Source organism: Rana temporaria, chromosome 3, assembly GCF_905171775.1.
Source record: "Rana temporaria chromosome 3, aRanTem1.1, whole genome shotgun sequence".
Lineage (NCBI taxonomy): Eukaryota > Metazoa > Chordata > Amphibia > Anura > Ranidae > Rana > Rana temporaria.
Genome location: NC_053491.1, coordinates 224,832,547 through 224,852,538, shown reverse-complemented (window position 1 = coordinate 224,852,538; position 19,992 = coordinate 224,832,547). Strand labels below are relative to the sequence as shown.

Below are 19,992 nucleotides of genomic sequence, written 5' to 3'. Positions count from 1 at the left end.
GACTCCCCGCAGGGAATGGGCGTTCCTATCCAGAGGGAGCATGATTGACGGCCGGCTATGGCGCGTCACGCTTCTCCGGAAATAGCCAAAATAGGACTTGGCGCTTCACGGCGCCTGCGCATAGTCTGTGCGCAGGCGCCGTGAAGAGCTGAGACCTACTCCGGCTATCTTCGGGGAGCGTGACGTGCCATAGCCGGCCGTCAATCATCCTCCCTCTGGATAGAAACGCCCATTCCCCGCGGGGAGTCTGAATCTTATCTATACGATTGCACAGTGAGTACGGGGCTAAAAAAATAAATGCAGGCATACTGTAGCTCGCGCTACTATGCCTAATTTAATGCTAAAATGTTGGTAATGAGGGTGAACCACCGCTTTAATGTGGATGATGGATGTCACTCCTGTATTTCTGCTGTTTGATCTCCTTGAGATCTTTGGCTCTGGTAAGGGTCAGTGTTTGATGGTGGTGGAGGCTCTTGTTCGTCATCAACTGTACCTTGTGTGGATTCATTTTGCACTTTGGGCTTACTATCCTTACCTTCGTCTATTATTGGACTTTGTTTATTATTTTTCAATTTTTCAATTTACATACATTCTGTGTATATCTTTGATATTCATTGTATGCTGATTGGATATTCACTTTGTATTGTGTCCATGTCACTTTATTGGATAATAAGCATTTTTTGTCCTGTTTTATATAGCGCGACCCCTCTCCTTTTCTTATGTATTTTTGATGTTGTATAGCATTTTTGAGTCACCGCTTTTCTTTAATAATTTTTCACATATGGTATGCGCACTTTTCCTTTGTTTTAGTTTGTAGAATTAGGTGTGTCACAACCTAGTAGTACATGCGAGCAATCTACTATCGGTACACCGATGTCAGATTGTACCAGCCAAATTTCCCTGCCCCAGCGCCGAAAGAAGTACACTCCCAGCCATCCACATGCCCAGCGGTTGAATGCTAGCTTGGCGAAATTGCTAGCACTTCAACTGCTGCTTTTCAGTTGGTAGATTCTGCCCCCTTCCGTGAGTTTGTGGAATGTGTGGTACCTCCAGTGGCAAGTTCCCAAACGCCACTTTTTCTCACGGAAGGCGATTCCAGCTCTCTACCGCCATGTGGAAGGCAATGTCCATGCCTCGCTGGACAAAGCGGTCAGTGGTAAGGTGCATATCACCGCTGACTCATGGTCCAGCAGGCATGGACAGGGACTTGCCTTTCTTTCACGACTGTCCCTCTTATTCACATGTTGGAGCACACGCTACGTGGAATAATGGACAGGGCCCTTGAGGCAGAACAGAGGGAGGAAGAGAGTACTTCCTTACCTCTCAAGGCCCCCTTTATCCAGACATTGGTCCTGCTTGTTCGCCTAGCACACAGGAAGGGGACGAGGAGGAGGAGGATTGTATCATCAGCATGGAGGTGGAGCCTATCACTCGGCGTCAGCAGTCTTCAAGGGATCATTTACAGTCCCATGGACTTTTACGTGGCTGCGGATCCTGTCGTCGCCAGTGACCCAGAGGACTGTGCCCCGAATGCCTCAGCAAACCTACGCTGCATGGCCTCCCTGATCCTGCAAAGCCTGCGTAAGGATCCTCGTATTCGTGGTATCAAGGAGAGGGATCATTACTGGCTGGCAACTCTCCTTGATCCACGTTACAAGAGTAAGGTTGCGAAGCTTATCTGTCGCAGAGGGAGCAGAAGATGAAACCTCTTCGGGAGGCCTTGCAGAAAGGTCTGTGCAACGCGTTCCCAGAACCGGGGGATTACCCAATCCTGGTCCTGGAGTCACAGAAGGAGCGGTAGAGAAGGTGGCCGTCTGACCGATGCGTTCAGACAATTTTTTAGTCCGCAGCCCCAAGGTATGACAGGTTCCAGCAACCATCGCCAGCGTCTGGTTTACATGGTGCGGGAATACCTAGGGACAAGATCAGACTTGGACACCTTCCCCACCGAAAATCCTCTGGCTTACTGGGTCTTGAGGATGGATCACTGGCCAGAGCTTGCACAGTACGCAATTGAGCTACTGGCTTGTCCTGCATCCAGCGTTCTTTCAGAACGCACATTCAGTGCTGCTGGAGGCTTTGTGACCGATCACAGGGTGCGCCTCTCCACCGACTCCGTCGATCGACTGACCTTCATAAAAATGAATCAGGCTTGGATCAACACCAGCTACCAAGCACCTGATGCTGATGTAACTGAATAATTTTTTGGAAGTGTCCGATCCCTTGGAGACTGCCTATGCTAATGCTGAGTGACCTATCCTGTTATGCTGACTGAATATCCTTTTCCTCCTCAATGATCTTGCTGATGGCTAGTAAGAACATTTGTTGGTTCTGGGCACCGCCACCAGTGCCTAAGGCCCAATTTTTCTGCCCCTGTTTAACAGGAGCATGTAATAACAATTTTTGATGCAATACTTTGCATGTGGCTCTTTGCTGCGCTCCAATTACAGTATCTGTGAGGGTTTGCAGTGTTGTGTCACCAGTGGCTAAGGCCCAATTTTTCTGCCCCTGTTCAACAGGGGCGTGTAATTACAATTCTTGATCTAATATTTCACAGCAGGGCGTTCCAGCGCCCACCAAGACTAACTGTGTGAGGGCTTACAGTGTTGTGGCAACACCAACACCTAGGCCCCAAATCTCTGCAGAGTATATACGGCAGGCCCCTACTTTCAAACATCCAACTTACAAACGACTCCTACTTGCAAACGGAAGGAGACAACAGGAAGTGAGAGGAAATCTACCCCTAGGAAGGGAAATTCTCTTCTGTAAAAGGTGTCTGCTGTCCACTGATGCTTTATCACAATCCTTGTTGCACAAAAAAAATATTTTTGTTCGAAAAATCACAGAAAGTGAGGTGCAATCTTCTGAACAGATGCACACAGACAGCAAAACAAATGTTACAGGGGTGATAACCCTTCTCTGTTTTCAGAAAAGCTTAAAGATTTTATGGCTAAAGCTACACTTTAAAGAAGTACCATTTGAAAATTTACAAACAGATTCTACTTCACAAACCTACAGTCCCTGTCTTGTTTGCACCGCCTGTATACTGCTGTTCAAAGTATATAGGGCCAAAGGGGCTTTTTAATGACCTGGGGGAGGGGGCGGGGAAACCCATACTATTTTTCTCAGTGATTTTCATCCATATTGCAGGGACCAAACATTACTGTAAAGCCGCAAGCAGTCTAAATTGACTTTTTTCTTATAGTAATCTCATTTTTTGCAGGGACAGTTCTTAACGCGTGCCACTACTATAGACACCCAGCAGGTATCAGCAGGTATTTAAGAATCATTAAATCGCTGCTCCAGAAAAAACGACAGTTACTCACTGTGTAACTCTAACTTACTAGCCTGCCCTCTCCCTCCAAGGCCGACTTCCAGGCGGCCTTTTTTAGTGTGGGGCGTGTACTAAACCCCCTGAGCCATAATTGGCCAAAGCCAATTATGGATGCCCAGCCTCAAAGGGTACCTTGGCTAGATGGCTGAAGTTAGCTATTCGGGAGGCCTAATTACATGCAGGTGTGGTGCCGCCAGAAGGGATCTGTGCTCATTCAACACGAGCGCTTGCAGCCTCATGGGCAGAGAGCTGGTGCCACCCCGGAGAAGATCTGCAAAGTGGCTACGTGGTCAAGCTTCAGCACGTTTGTGTGGCATTACAGGTTGGACCTCATTTCTGCCAGTGACCAAGCGTTTGGCAGGAAGGTCCTACAAGCTGTCGTCCCGCTCTAAGGTGGTAAGTCTCTGGTATCCTCAAGGTGCTGTCCTGAAAGACGCCCTGGGAAAATTCAAGTTAGTCTTACCGATAACTTGTTTTCCAGAAGTCTTTCAGGACAGCAACGACCCGCCCTATTGGTTTTGATGTGCCATGCTGTGACTAACGTATGTGTTTGTGTTCCAGCCGGGCCGGAGGTTTCTCTGTGACAACTGAAACGTTCTGGGGAGGGGCCTCTCTTTAAAGAATTGGGAAGAAGGTGTTTCCTGAAGGAGAGGGAGGAGTCGCTATCTCTCAAGGTGCTGTCCTGAAAGACTTCTGGAAAACAAGTGACCGGTAAGACTAACTTGAATTTTCCTTTACAACCCCTTTAAGTCTATCACCTTATGGATCAATTTCAAAAGTATGACCACCCAGACAAAAAAGCCGCACTATGATTCAGCATTTGTGTGTGTGTGTGTGTGTGTGTGTGTGTGTGTGTGTGTGTGTGGTCCTTTTAAGTCTAGAGCCATCTAGTCAAAAAAAAAAAATAATGAAGAAAAACCAATATAGTATAGGTAAATACATAATGAATGAGAACTAAAAAAACAAGTAATTACATAGCCATTAATAGGTTGCCTCTTGAGAAGCTAAAGGCACATTATACCAGGTCGATCTCTACCTCTTGGGCTGCCTTGGCTACAAAGTATCGGATCTACTACATCAGGAGGCATCCTTTGGATGAAAAATTATATACAGTTCCCACAGGCATTCACTGGCTACAGTGCCACCTTGGGACCTCGTACATTTTTTTTTTTTTTGTTCCATGTAGTCACCATGAAATGGAAAAGCACAGCCTTGTATTTTCCTGATGATTGTTTATTTGTCCCTTTCTGCCATGCAACACTGTAGAAGGTGTTCTAGCCTTGACCATTTTCTGACCCTCACAGGTTGGCAAGTTCTCTGGTGTGCTGTCATGAGTACATGGAAATATACTTGATTTGTCAGGTGAAAAATAAGTGAATTGTGCCAAAAAATGCCTTGATCTCTGTGCTTCAAGTGGTTGAAAACCCTTGCATACTGTATACACAGTGAAATCGCTGGCATCAGATGAAACCAATCCACCCTCATAAGTTGAAGCTTTTTTTTTTTTTTTTTTCTTTAGATCATTCTAAAAAACATCAAAAAATCATTTCTCACCTCTAGCAGCATAGTGCAGGGATCTGAAGTCTGTTGATCACAGTAAGGGGGCTCTGAGCCCTGATTGGAGAGAAAGGACACACCCCCTTCACGAAGAACAGGCAGAGCTGAGGATATTTTTTCACAGGCTGTGTGCTAGCGCTTCCCTCCCTAGCGGAGGAAGGAGACGGCAGAGAGAAATCGCTCTTTTGGATAGACAAGTACACAAGAATGTGCTTTGTTCATATTTCATGTTTTAGGTTTATAACCATTTTAAACCATGCCATACTTAAATCGGCTTAAGACGATTTCTTGGAAAAACAGAGGTTGGATGGAATGCAAACGGTAAAGACCAGGATCCTCTGACTTTAATAAGGCCCTGTTGTAAACCAGTCTGGAGAATGAGAAATACATAATTGTCAAGAATGGGTGTAGTAACCTGTTTTGACTTGAACTGATCTCCCAACGCTATTCCTGCTCTATTGCAGGTATCTTCTTGAAAAGTGGTTACACAGATGTAAAAGAAGCCAATTGGACAACAAACAAGACTATATTGTCAGGTCCAGAGGGCCAATAAGACACACTAGACCTTCTAAAATATATGGCTAAGATCTAGATAATTTAGATCTAATAAATCGCAACTTTCTCCTATCACCTTCCAGGACCTCACACCTGAGATGAGAGCTCCTCTCCACAGAAAAAACAATCAATTGACAGCTTGTTATAAGTCCCCACCCTTCCCCTTGATCACTAGTATTGATTGTGTTTTTCTCTCGAACACAGCGACGTGTTTTTTGTTTTAAAGACCGGGGATGGCTTAATGGTACCCCTGTTGAGACAGTTTTTAGGGAGGCCGGGAGGGAGGGCGAGCCATCGCTGTGATGCAAAAACACCGCCATTAAGCTGCTCTCCACTTCGGGTTTTTCCTAGGAGGAAGCACTGAGCTCCAAGCCTCTTTCTGAACATGACCACATCACAGGAAGTGGGCGGCGCCGCAGACACAGTGCAACCCGGAAGTGTTAGGACGCCGGGAGACCACGTGGAGAGTGTTGTGGAAGTGGTCGGCTTTCTGTACCAGCCCCTCCAGCGGTACCAGCAGCCCAGGACCCAGCCAACCTCCTCATGGAACAAAAGGACGGGAATGCGACTGCAGGTAGATCCAGGTCTGGGATCGGTGAGTACAAACCCCCCTTTGAAAGAGAGTGAGAGGTCCTGGCTTTCAGGGGTCTGTGATCCCGGGGCCAGCCAGAACAGGAACTGGATTTCACTTCTCGCCTTACCCTTTTCCCTTCCCAGTACAAACCTGCAGTCTTGGGGGAAGACAGAGTAATGTTGTGCATATTTGTTGTGTTGTATCTCTTGTCTTCCAGAATCCCCCCCAGTGGAACCCAGGAGGCCCCAGATCAGAGCTTTTTTTCTCAGAAAATTGGTGCAGGAACTCAACCATGACCCGTTCAGATTTCACAAACCGTAGAAGGGTCTTAAAGGGGCATTAAATACCAGAATTGCATTACATACAGAGTGCATAGTTCAGGGGGTTACAAAGCTGTCACTTGTAAACACAGAAACCAGACTTCTGTATTTACAAGTGATTGTGGTGAGCAGGCACCAAAGGGTCTGAGCCAGAGGTGGTGGAACCGAGTTCCCCCTGGAAAAAAAGCCCTGCCCCAGATAAACAACCTCCTGCCTCTACAGGGCATAGCTCCTCTAAAGATGAAGATAAAAATAAAAATATGGGTACTGTAAGGATAAACTCCCACTCAAAGCCCTTTTGCTAAACATGCATTAATACTTTAGCAGGGAAGGGGGCTGCTGCAATGATGAGATGTCTCAACTATGCAGACGGAAATGCCGGCAACAGTCAAAGCTTTCCGTGAAGCTGCCAGGCAGTCAGTAACCCAAGGTCCACAGAGGAGCTTATCCCTAGAGAAGGCACATCCTCCCAGGAAAGCCTCTTCTGAATGGGACCTGGTGCCCTACCCTCACAATCACTCCCTCTAGCCCAGGTAGAGGAAGAAAAGGAGGAAGGTGAGGATATGGAAAGCCAGACCAGAACACAGCTCAGAGGGGGAGTTGGATCTAGTCCTGTTAAACCAAATTCAGGAGGATGCATGATTAAAGAGATGCCCCTTCACCCTAGAGGGACTGGATGGACTCCTGCAGGGAATATAGGCCACTGAGGAGATTACAGAAGCCCCTAGAATTACTTCATATAGGGGGCTGAGCAAGGCTCAATCCAGGGTGTTTTCCACTCCATCAATCCCTAAAGGGTCAGGGCCAGCTGCTATGAATCTGGCAGGTAGCTTATGATGGTGCATTTAGAGGTTTTTAGCCCTTCAAAGGCTGCCTCCTAAACTTTTACCCATAGGGTGGGGCACCCTAGTGAACATATTATCCTTGAGGGGGTTGCTTATTGGGTACAACATCTCTACAAGCTCCAACCTATTTCCTCCTTGCACTGCTCCTATATCTATCAGTGTGTAAGAGTTAATCAAAACCTCTTGTGGCTTGGGCTACAAACCACACGTGGGCTGTATGAGAAGCATAAAATGCTATCCTGCAACCCTTAATTGAGGGGTTCCTGGTGCAAACCTCTATGTAAACTAGCCTGTATTTAGTGTGAAGCCCTACAGGTGTCTGATTGCCTCCAGGCTAAGATTGTGATCACCTCTTCCTGAGAGACTTAATTGATCTCTGGGTCTGTGCTTGTTAAGACCTTAGATGCTTGGGAGGCTTGGACTCGCTCCCACCTGTGTGGACCAGCTACACCTACTTGGACCTATGCAGTAGTAGAATAGCAGCTACCATTACTGTGGTTTAGTGACACACCTCAGATTTCAATTTGGAACTACCATGTTCCTTCACTGGTGGGTGAAGGATTAGTATCTGGAGTTCAGGCTATGCCTAGGATAGATTGTTGGTCTGATCACACATCAGAAATGCACAACTTTGGAAGTTTGTTTTGTTTCTTTTCTGTTAGATAACAATCTTATATCTCACTAGAAATGCATAATATGTGACTGTACACTGCTGCTTATCAGAAACGCATAACATTGAATTGTTAGTGACCCTTCTATTATATAAACGTACACTATTGCTAATCAGAAATGCACAACATTGAATTGTCAGCGACATTTCTGTTGGTCATATGACTCTACAAGGTTGCTATTCAGAAACGCACAACATTGAGTTACTGTTGGTGAAATTTCTGTTGGATACATGACTGTACACTATTGCTTATCAGAAACACATGACATTGAGTTACTGATGGCGACATTTCTTCTGGTTATGACTGTACACGTTTGCTAATCAGAAACGCACAACATTGTATTGGTAGTGATATTTCTGTGGGTTACGTCACTGTACACAGTTGCTATTCAGAAACGCACTGCATTGAGTATTCTTTTTGCTAGTGACATTTCTGTTTAGATGACTCTACAAGGTTGCTATTAAACACATTGAGTTGTCAGCAACATTTCTGTTGGTCATATAACTGTACAAGTTTGCTAATCAAAAACGCACACCGTTGTATCACTGGTAGTGACACTTCTGTGGGTTCGGTGACTGTACACTGTTGCTATTCAGAAACGCATTGAGTTTTTGATAGTGACATTTCTGTCGGTTATATGACTGTGTAGTGTTGCTAATCAGAAATTCACAATGTTGAATTATTGTTGGTAACATTTCTGTCTTGCGTCTATACCCTGTTTTTTATCAGAAGTGTGTTAGTGCCACACTCTGCCGGTAATGACTGCACGTGGTCTAGCACCAGCAATGCACAGCTGAGGTCGCATGTGTCTTTTCTGTTGTCATACTGGCAATGTGACTGCGTTTTTTCGTGATAATCAGAAATGCACAATATGTGTTAGTATAATTTCTGTTGGTTATATGACCGTACTGCGTTCGGTATCAGGAATACACAACACCGAAGTCGTTCTTGTCCTCCTGTCTTGAATCTATTACCTTTGTTGTACATCAGAAAAACACAGCAGTGAAAGGCGTCTGTGTCTTCTGTGTTTAATTGCTCAGATAAACACCATATTTGCTAGTGTCCTTTCTGTTGGATGTATGACCTCTAACCTATTAAACATCAGAAGCACACATTTGAAGTTTGTCTGTTCTCTTTGCTTAGGTTAAATGGTATCTTATTACGTATTAGAAATGCACAACATTTTAATTTAGGGTTTGTGTTTTCTCTGTTCTACAGGTGACTGTATATCAGAAAATACAACAGTGAAGGCTGGGTGCGTCTTCCTGTTTTGTATTCCATATAAAGCTTGAGCTTGCTACCTTTCAGAAATACAAGATTTATGACCTGTATATCTGTTATATTATATATTTGTCACTCTTATTTCAGACCTTATTTTCCATGCACATGGAAGGAACAGGATTTCTGACTGCAAAAGATTCAGTCCTTTACATTCAGGCATACCAGAGACATTCCCTAGACCTGAACCCAGTAGGGTTATAGGACACCGGAAGAAGGTGATAAAATCACCTATCATGATTTTTTAGTAGGAACTAAGGGGTTATGCTCATCGGAGTTTTATGCCAAGTTTACAGCTCGGTATGTATCCTTCATGTCACCCCCTGGACGAACTGGATGTGACTAACCAATATTTGTCTTTTACTCCTACTATAGAATTAATTCCCTGTAGTAGGGATCTGCTTAACTTAACACTCATTGGTGCTTGGAGTGGATTATGGTTTCAGACACCTGATATTTATGAAATAGTTACTCAGTTCTTACCAGGCTCCTTTCTGCGTAGTTTTAATGCATCTACCTGCAGGGTTATAAGGAGCCTATATAGAACACTTTCACATCTGACATGTCAGCATTCAGATGGGAAGAAAAACAGAAGTTTGGTATGCTTGGTTACATGACGACAAAGCCTGGGGAATGCCCAGGGGGAGACCAGGCTTACTTGCCGACCAGCTTGCAGAGCAGCCGGTTGACCTGTCTAACAGAGTGCGTTGGAGACGGGGGTTTTGTCCGCACGCGTTTGCGGGCGCATGCGAGAGCCGCCCAAGGCACCCTGTGATCTGTGGTCCTGGCACTGAACAATGAGTGTCCCCAAAATGGAGGCACATACATTCTAATGGATGGGGACAGGTGGACTGAAGGGGAGCCACCCCTCGAAGGTGCAGGAGCACACCAAACACCCTGCTTGGTTACATACCAGTCCTTTGAGCCCAGGGAATAAGCTTCCCTTAATCTATTATCCTTAAGTGGGTTTTTTTCATTTTCACCATGGTTATGGCAAACAAATAAAAAGGGGACCCACAAGGAATGTCTGTCAGAAGGCCTTTTTCTAAACCATTCTCCTGAACAGACTAGTGGTTTAAAACCAGATGTTCTTTGTTGACCAACGTAGTTCCTTGTTTCACAGAACTAATCTGATTAGTCTTTTTGGTGGTCCTATGCAGCAGTTACAGACATTGACCACGATTGCTAGAATGTTGACAGTCAAGCTTTTTATCTTAAAAAAAATTCACAGGCTCTCAGATTTTATCTTTAAGAGCCCATGCCACCTAGGTCCTGCATCCGAAGAGAAGGCAGGGGCATAGGTGGAGCAGACCTGCAGGTCAGTTGCATGATCCAGTTAGGATACCTTCATCACTCACTAGGGAGTGAAGGTAAGAAACATTCAAGTCAAAATCTGACATTTAGCAGAAAGGCTTTGCAGGCAGGGGTCCCACCCTAAAGTAGGCCTGTTGGTTCCTTTATTATCCTCTCAGGTGTGCCGTCCTGGAAGGTGATGGGAGAAAACCTACGTTGGACTTACCGGTAACTGTATTTCTACAAACCTTCCAGGACGGCAGGCCTACTTCCCGCTCTATGTGGAGGGAAAGATGAGCTAAATGCTAGATGGTAAGTTCCTATGTGGAACGATGTCCTTTGTGAACCAGTTCAGGACTTTATTACATACTGGGGATCAAGGGGAAGGGTGGGGACTTATAACAAGCTCTCAATTGATTGGGTTTCCTGTGGGGAGGAGCCCTCATCTCTCAAGTGTGCCATCCTGGAAGGTTCGTAGAAATACCGTTACCGGTAAGTCTAACGTAGGTTTTATTCTACTAAATCTGGATGGTGGCTTTTGAAAGCTTGTCTGATCAAAATGGATGCATTTAGGGGTTGTAGACCCTCAGGGCTTTTCACCTTTAATGCATTCTATGCATTGAGGTGATAAACCTTTTGTGCTGCAGCACCCACAGTCCCCCTTTTTCTCTTACCGGAGCCATTCATTCCAGTGATGGGGATGAGCACAGCAGCTGCGGTCTCTGGTCCTCATTGGGTACATGGCTCCTGCTATAATGTCAATCAAATCCAGTGACACGGGAGCCAGGGGACGAGGTCAAGTTCTGCTGTCTGTGTCAATGGGCGCAACAGCAAGACTCAGGAGCGCGCCCGCACAAGTGCCCCTTTCAAAAGTGGCCATCCGAGTGGGTATTCGAAGAGGAGCCAGGAGCACCATAGGGGACCCCAGAAGAGGATTGGGGCCACTCTGAGCAAAACTGTTGCACAGAGGAGGCAAGTAACATTTTTGTTTATATTAAAAAATAACTTGCAATCCCTTTAATCTCTCTCCACCATAACACTCAGACCTCTTGCTTGGGTAGAATTAGTTCTGAGACCCTCACATGGTCAAACAGCTGTTGCATTAGCAGCTCTGAGCTCTTATTTATATTAACACTGCCACAAATATGGAATGATTTTGAGGGCCAGTGACTCTGCTACATCATATTGCACTTGCTCTGCATTGACCCTGCAGACTCTACTTTACATTTTTTTTACTTTTTAACCATTTCTTGTACAGTCTCTTTCTCATTAAGGCCACATTTATACCTGCAAATTGGCATGGCAGCATGTATATTTCAGAAACCCAGACAGTCTGTATCCAGGGCCGATAACATTTAACCGCTATGCGGAAATCACCTGCAAGTGAACTGCTTCAATTGGCTGTGGGAGCCAGTAGCATCTCAATGCTTTTAATGGGCTGTCGCATGTACACTCTGGTCAATATGCAAGTGTAGCCTAAAACAATATTTTAAAATGGTTAACCTGAATAATTGCATGCTCAATTAGAAATAGAAAATCACCTCTGAAGAAGCTACTGTAGTGTAAACTGTTACATTCCTGTCTGCTTGTGGCTGTGAGTGATGAAGCCATCTGAACACTCTTATTTTGACTTGTACTGGAGCTGTACTTTTCCCCAGTGACTTTCTACTGCTTAGACTGTTCCACCAGCTAGAAAATCTCTGCACAAGGTGAGACACGATATTCCCCGTGTGTATATGTATATGCATATATGTATGTGTGAGTATGTAGCTTTTAGCGTTGGACTGCACTTGCCCAAAAGTCCAAAGTGCTGGGTAGGCATCAGGGTCTAATAGCTTATGCAGATTTCCTTCTTTCTCAATGGCTAAACAATGCTCAGATTACCTTTTTAAGAACAGGTCTCAAATTAGTTGGCAGGTTTATTATAATGTGTGATTTTTGTTTATGCAGATATGAAAGGGAGCCAGGAATTCACCCTCGTACACCCAACAAATATAAGAAATATAGTCGGCGGTCATGGGACATGCAGATCAAACTTTGGAGGCGTGCTCTTCATGCTTGGGATCCCCCTGAAGAGCTATCGTTTGAGTAAGTCTCCCATGCATGTTTAAAAATGCCCTTTTATTTTTTTAATTTTAACATGGTTATTTAACCTATTTGATCAAAGGGTGTTGCAAGTGTGGTAATTGACCTAGGGCACAAGGAAAGATTATTAGCATGGTGAGGATTGTAGTGTTAAAATGTGGGCGTAATAAGAATGTAGGTGGAGACCTTTTTTACTTGCTGTTGTGCTAGTCCGCTAGTGGGTAAAGTCTTGCTTTGCAACTAAGGTACTGTGTTTTCAGTTTACTCTTTTAAAGTGATTGTAAGTGCGGATTTAAAAAAGTCATCGGGGCATATGCGCGGACCTGTCCAAGCTAGTCATGCTTGCGTAGTACTCCACACATCTCCCAAGACTAAACAGCATTGCAGCACTGAATCTCTGAGGCGCCCCTGCCAACTCTACACAAAGTCAGACTGTGACTGCCACCCGCAATGGTTTACAACGGCGTTAAGCCAAAGTTTAAGCCAAGATGTCCTGGCCAGGATATCGTCCAAGATGGCCACGCCTGCATCTTCCCGGCCCTCTCCCCCATGCACCACACACCAGAGCCGACCCGGCTTTCTACAGCAGTTGCTGAAGGAGTCTGACAGTTTGACATTTACCCCCTGGCTTTCCATGAAAACGCAACCAGACCTGATCCATTAGTTTGCGCAAATGCTCACAAGGGTCGTTTGCAAAGTAGTCATCCACAACTCGGTGTTGGAGCAGAGGATGGATGAACATTATCTTTTTACAGGCATCCATGCTGAGGAACTAGAAATTATCCGTGAGGAGAATTTAACCTTTCAGGCCTGCCTGAAAGATTTTGAGAACACCATCAAAGCACTTTCAGGAACTTGCACCCTCAGTCCCCATGGAAAGACTTGAAATGGACAGAATACACAGATTCCTAGCACTGTGACCTGAAGATGGCCCTCCATGGGATACTGTGGTAAAACTCTACTTTTTCCGCACTAAGGAGCAGCTAATGATGGCATCCCCCAATAAGGACTCATCGGTGTTACAGGGTCACCAGTCTCGGATCTTCCAAGAGCTCTCCCAGATGCAAATCTTGCAACATCTTATCGCTGGCCTTTTCCCTTTGCCATCCATTTCTCTTAAAAGGATCCTCCTACCAAATGTAAATCTGCAGAAGACCTCCAGGCCACACTTCAAGATCTTCACCTCTTGCCAACTGAAACTAGCCAAAGGATCTCCATGCGGAGCAGCCTCCAGCTCCCCCAAGAAGATGCCAATCTCCTCAGTGCTATAGGCTTCATCCAGTGCTAGCAAGTGAGGCCACTAAATCTCCCTGGATCTGGCCCCAAAGAAGGCTCCATGGACTGACACTCATCCTGATAACGAGGGGTATCCCACGACCCCCCCCCCCCCTGTTTCACTCTTTCTTTCTCCATTTTGCCCACCTGGCAAATTCTTTTGGTGATCCTTCCTGAATGGTATCCATGCACTGTTCTCCCCACAATCCCTTTTTGATATTCTTTCTCCAGTACCTTTTTTAAGTAACAAATGCTGTTCTTTGCTAGCTCCATGCCTACATCGCCTCTGCCTTTTTACCGCTTACCCTCCACCTTCCTTTCACAACCCTCCTTCCCCTTGTACTGTTCCTCCTCCTCTGCTTGTAATGGTTTACTTACTAGCAGTATTTGGGTGACTCGAGGACTGTGCTTTGGCTCCGATCTCTCCTCCCACGTAGATGTTCTTTATTCCTCCTCCACCAAGACCTCTGTCCCCTTTTGCATCTACAGCCCTTGACCCTCCCTAAAGCCTTGCTCTCCTTACTGGCCAAGTTGGGTTAGGAGATTCAGGTTCACCCTAGCTACTGAAATCGCCTAAAGTCTTGACTGCCACCTACCACATTTCCATATGTTTTCTTTATAATACCGCTAGTTTTGTATTTTGCATTTCTATCTAGACCTAGGGGCTACCATGCCTCTATTTACTTGGGCTCATCCTTACCTTACACTTGGTGGCTTAGCGTTTGCTGTTGCACCCCATAGTTTACCACTACTTGCTATATTACCTCCCAGGGCAAGCCTACTACCTTATTAGCCCACAATGGTTCCCTAGCCATCGGTGTGGGATCCCTATGTTATGTGCACAGTTGAGATTTGTTTACATCATTACTATACTATGTTCTGTATCTTTTTATAGGCTGTTGCAGTCCCAGAGACCGTTCACTGCCCCCCCCCCACCTAGTCCTTAAGCACCTCACTTTTTTTTGTTTTGATACTCAGAGTTTTTTCCAAACTTAAGCTTCTCGTGCGTCCCACAGAGGCACACACCAGGAAGCATCTGTTATCGCCGGGTTCTCCAGGTCTAGTACATCGCAAATCCTGGTAAAGTGTAAATGACAGTGGCCCTTTACCACGTGATCACTCCATCCAATGACTGAGCGATCACTTGTCAAACCGGCTCTCCTCTCTCGCAATCGGTACATCGTGTGAAGAGAAGAGCAAGCCGGTGCAGCAGTGCGAGTGGGCTGTCTCTGGAATGCCCACAGCAATGATCGGTGCTAATTCCTGCCACATCAGGGCTCATCCTGACGGTGCTCAATGCATGTTGGGCCTCTGTATTTTGGCCCGGCTGTGTAAAAGTCTCGTGTGGCATCAACATACTTAAGGGGGGGGAGGAGTAGTAGAATGTATTTTGGGGTGTAATTTTTGCGATGTGTTGTAAATTTATAAAGTTATTTCCTATTTTTTGTGTGGGTGTGTATAAAAAAAAAAAAATGGTGGAAAAATGACATGTTCAAAGGACTCATGCATCCTAGATTATGTGTTGTGTGTTTGCTTTCCAAAATGGGGTAATTTTGTGGGCATTTCCATTCTGGTGCTCTGGGTCCTTCAAAAGTGTAATGGGTAGTCAAGAAATTGTGTAATTTGTGTCCCTAGAACACCTGACAGTGCTCCCTACATGTTGGGCCTCTGTATGTGGACTGGCTGAAAGTCTCGCACATAGTGTTGCGATACTCTGGAGTAGCAGATTGTGTTTTGTGGTGTAGTTGTAAGTATACTTATGCCATGTTAGAAATGACCTGTAAATATTACAATTTTGTGAGGAAAAAAAAGTGGGGAAGTTGCATCTTTAAAAACTTTACCATGCCTCTTACTAAATACCTTGGCATGTCTACTTTCCAAAAAGGGTCATGTGGAGGGATATTTTAACTTTCCTAGCTTGTAAGGCTGCTTTCATGCTGAGTTATTTTTTTGTTTGTTTTTTAGGCTGCTAGCTGAGGTGCTTTTTACCCCAAAAAGGTAAAGTCCTTCCAATGGGCAGGGTGTTTTTGGAGTGTTGATAATTGCCGCTCCCAACCCACCCCAAAGGTGCTGCTTGCAGGACTTTTTGGAATGTCCCGCAAGCACATCGTGCCTGAGAACAGCCCCAATGTGAAGTTGGTCTTGGTGTCTCAAATTAGAAGCATCAGGTGTGATCAATTGTCGCCAAAGCTTGTAGACTTTAGAACTTTCACAAAAACAAAATGATATACACTGATTTTGGTTATTTTTACTATAGATTGGATATGTAGCAGTATAACTTTTTTGGCTCAAATTTATGAAGAAAGATTACCAATTTGCAAAATGTTCTAACAAACTAAGAAATGCATTTTTACACTTTTTTTTTTTATATATATATATTTATATGGTTATGAATTGTTTACATTTGCAGAACACAAAGCACTCTTATTGTAAAACAGTCTGTCTCTTGGCTAAGGCATTCTAATATCCCAGGTAGGACACAAACCAGTAAAAACCTAACAGCCATTTCCTTTACTATCCAAAATGAGAAGGGGGGTGGCTTTTGAAATACTTAAGGATATTTATGTGCACATACAGTTTATTAATACCCATATGAAAACATATTGGTAGCAGTGATCAGATCAGTGGCATGCTGATCATATCTGGCACAGTGGGAGGGGTTTAAAGGGGGTATGTTCAAGCATAGCTAAACCCTCCTATTTTCAAGGAAGCTAGCTGCTATCTTGGCCTCTGTGATCAGTTTGACACCAGCCATTTAATGGTTTCTCAGTTTGGTTGAGATCACAACCAAATGGGATAGTTACATCCCTGTCACGTGCTGAAATGCAACAATTTTACGAAACTCTTAAATTGATGGGTATAGTTTGCTTTAAAATAAACCTGTGCGCCTACTCACTGTAGAAGTGGGGTGCACACATGCCACAACCTACACCTACCTGTCACAATTTGAATAGAACTTGAATGGTTGAACTAAAACTACTGTTGGCCATTGCGGTTGATGTCTTGTAGTGCTCAATCAATTATAAGGGTGCTGATGAACACTATAGGTAGTTCATTAATCCTGCCTGTACGAGATACAGACTGATATACAGACAGTCTACAGGAGCCTGAGATTGCACCTGCTGCTGTATAAAAGGATATGATCACTACTTAATGCAGAAGTGGTCTATATAGTGAACTTGGTGTGGTTCAGTTTTTCAGCAAAAAGGACTAAATGGCACTTTACGAGAAAATTTACCTACCACATATGAAATGGCTTCTTCACCGCTGTCAAAATGTGGAATGAACTCCCACAAACCTAGTTCTGGCCAGCATTATTTTTGAGGTGGATAATTCAGCCGCCTGAAGGTTTGACATGCATTCATAGTGCTTTTCTTGTGACCAGCAGCCTTTTCTACAGCGTGAACCTATATGGCCATTTTATTCTGACCTTCCTCATTAGTGTTCCTAGAAGTTAATTCCATCTGTAAAACTACTGCTAACTGAATACAATTTTAGTGTTTCTGGAGACTATCGTGCATTAAAATCCTAGAAGTGGTTACAGAAATACTGAAACCAGCCAATTTGACACCAGCAACCATGCCACAGTCGCAATTACTGAGCCTTTATTTTCATAATTCTGGTGTTTTTTGAAGTGAACTATATTGATGCCCCACACCTGTATAGATCACAATAAACCATTTTGTTCCATCAGTGATTACTACTCTTCAGCAATCCCAGGAACTTTTTTACAACCTCATCTCTGGTTGGGATTTGAGGCAGTAGGAGCACATCCTGGTCGTTTCTGCCTGAGCATGGGTTTTGCAAAGTGATTTTCTAGCAGTCTTGCATAACTTGTCCCTGGTCTGTCTTGTACAAATTACTGGTCTCCCAGAACTAGTTTGTCTGCAGCATGAGTCTTCTGTTAGCATTTTATGTATGGCACGTGCTTCCAGGGGTTTCTCTATACCTCATTGTTGCTAATGATCACCTAAACCAATGCACATGTGCAATTCCCTTACTCAACTACTTGGAAGAGCCTGGTTTTAATTGGGGGGGGGGGGGGGAATGCAAATAACCTTTTCGCTCTACATGTCATTATGTAATGCCTAACTCCACAAACAAGTACAAACACTATATTAACATTGTAAGCTATAACCTAACGCTTGCCAACAGACTTTGTATGAATTGTAGGCTTTAGAGTCCAGGCTGCATGCTGCAAATGTTTCTAAATGAAATGTCACCTTTTTAATATACCATTGATATTTTTTCCCCTTAGGAAAGAAATGCCATTTGATGACTCAAAGCAGAGTTTGTTTGAATCTTGGCGTTCCTTTCAAGGTTTGGAGGATGATCTATTTGACCTGCAGGTATGCAAGATCTTATAATTGAATGCTTAGTAACTGGTATCCATATTGTGCAGAAGCTTTGAGTAGGCCATGTTCAATACTGTTAACACTTCTTCAATCCCTATTCCAAATTAACTGGCTGTCATTCTGATCCAGCAGATTTATACTAGCTGAATAATTGACCTGGTTCAGTAGTGATCTGTTCTGCACCTGATAATCTACCCTCTGCATAGAGAAGTAAAAATATAGGATTTAATGGTCCTGTTAACAATGACTCATTTATACTGGGCTAGTTTTAAGGCCCGTACACACAATCGGAAAATCGTATAAAACTCTGAAGCAATCGTACAATCTGATTTTGTACACCACTTTTCGTTTGGAATTATCTGAAGGGACAAGCGCAAAAAATGTTTCTTGTAAGATTTTAATTGGTAACGTTTTTGTACGAAAATACAACACTTTACATCACTTCCGAATTTTTATCCTGCCGTATGAGAATTTTTGAACTTTAGTTATCTTAAATCAAAAAAAGGACAATCATTTGTCCAATCTTAGTGTGTACCGGCTCTGGCTAAAAACTGTTTTAGGGCATCAATTGGCTCTTCTGTATTAGGAATTTCTTCTAACTTGCTATTTAAATAGTGTGTGAATGTGGCTATATTTGCAAGTGGAATCCTATTCTAGTTTTTAATGTGTGTACTTGTATGACTTTACTATTTTACCTTGTAATGCACTGGCAAAGATGTTCAAGCTTAGGCTGGCTTTTTTTATCTTCTGCTTTTTAGAAGCTGAAGCTTGGAAAAACTCTAGTCTAAAATGGTGTGATGCTTGGAGCTTAAATATAAACTAGTGTGCATGGGAGGCTAATTTATGGGATTTTTTGTTAAGCATGTCTGCTTTAACAGTCTGTATATCAACCAGTACTATTTAGCTAATATACAGTAAAAATGTCAAGTTTTGTCTCATTCTGAAGTGTTCATTTTCTTACAGATATCAGATGTACCTGATGTGGCATGCCCTTCTGAAGATCCAACTCAGACTTTCTTCAAGTGGATGCAGAGCTATGACCCCGCACAGGCCTACAATTATCCATATTGGATAGGGCAATAGATTCTTTTGCAAAAGAGGAAGTTGATTTAAATTGTCTCTTTAAAACATACTTCTTTCTTATGTATTGGAGAGGGGCTAATTTTGTGAGTTAGGTGGCAATTGTAAAAAATATGCCATATAATCTTTTTGGTATCATGTATCTATAGTAATTTATGGGCTGCGTTTGGATTGCTTATTTAAAATGTGTCTCAAAAAAAAAATCTGTGTGCACTATAATGCAGTGGTCATCAACCCTGTCCTCGGGTACCACTAACAGGCTAGATTTTATGTATTACCTTGGGGAGATGCAGACTAGAATACTGCAATCACTGAACTGAAATACATCACAGATGATATCATTAACCTGGCCTGTTATAGGGCCCTGAGGACAGGTTTGACCACTGCTATAAGTAACAAGTGTGCTTAATTATTGTAATGTAGCTGGTATGGCAACTTTATAAACACAGATCGGTGGGCATTTTTCTTTAATCTGAATTCTTATGAAAGCACTACTCTCTGCTTTTTCCTTCTAAAATGGAACCTGAATGTATGTGCAATTGTAATGGAGTCTGTCTTTTATGTGCAATAATGGATCACATTATTTTGTATTATAAATGTCTTGTTAAAGTATGTAGAGTGGTAGCATGAAATTCTATCTAGGTTCAGTAATGCTGTTCAACTGTAGCCGAAATTCAGCTTCTTTGCAAGATTCCAATGTGTGACCCATAATACTGGTTAATATCTTGTTCATGTATCCTGTATAAATACTGAGTGATACTAATTACCAA

General features: G+C 43.6%; 1 protein-coding gene across 1 annotated transcript in view; it reads left to right on the top strand.

Annotated features, from left to right (window-relative positions):
- LOC120932165 (oocyte-specific histone RNA stem-loop-binding protein 2-like) overlaps positions 1–19,425 on the top strand; it is a 72,078-nt gene extending 52,653 nt beyond the window's left edge. Inside the window, exons 6-8 of the mRNA XM_040344360.1 lie at positions 12,378–12,515; positions 18,046–18,136; positions 19,106–19,425. Coding sequence (XP_040200294.1) covers positions 12,378–12,515; positions 18,046–18,136; positions 19,106–19,225 — 349 coding nt within the window. The 3' untranslated portion in view covers positions 19,226–19,425. The remainder of the gene's footprint in view (positions 1–12,377; positions 12,516–18,045; positions 18,137–19,105) is intronic.
- The last annotated feature ends 567 nt before the right edge of the window (positions 19,426–19,992 follow it).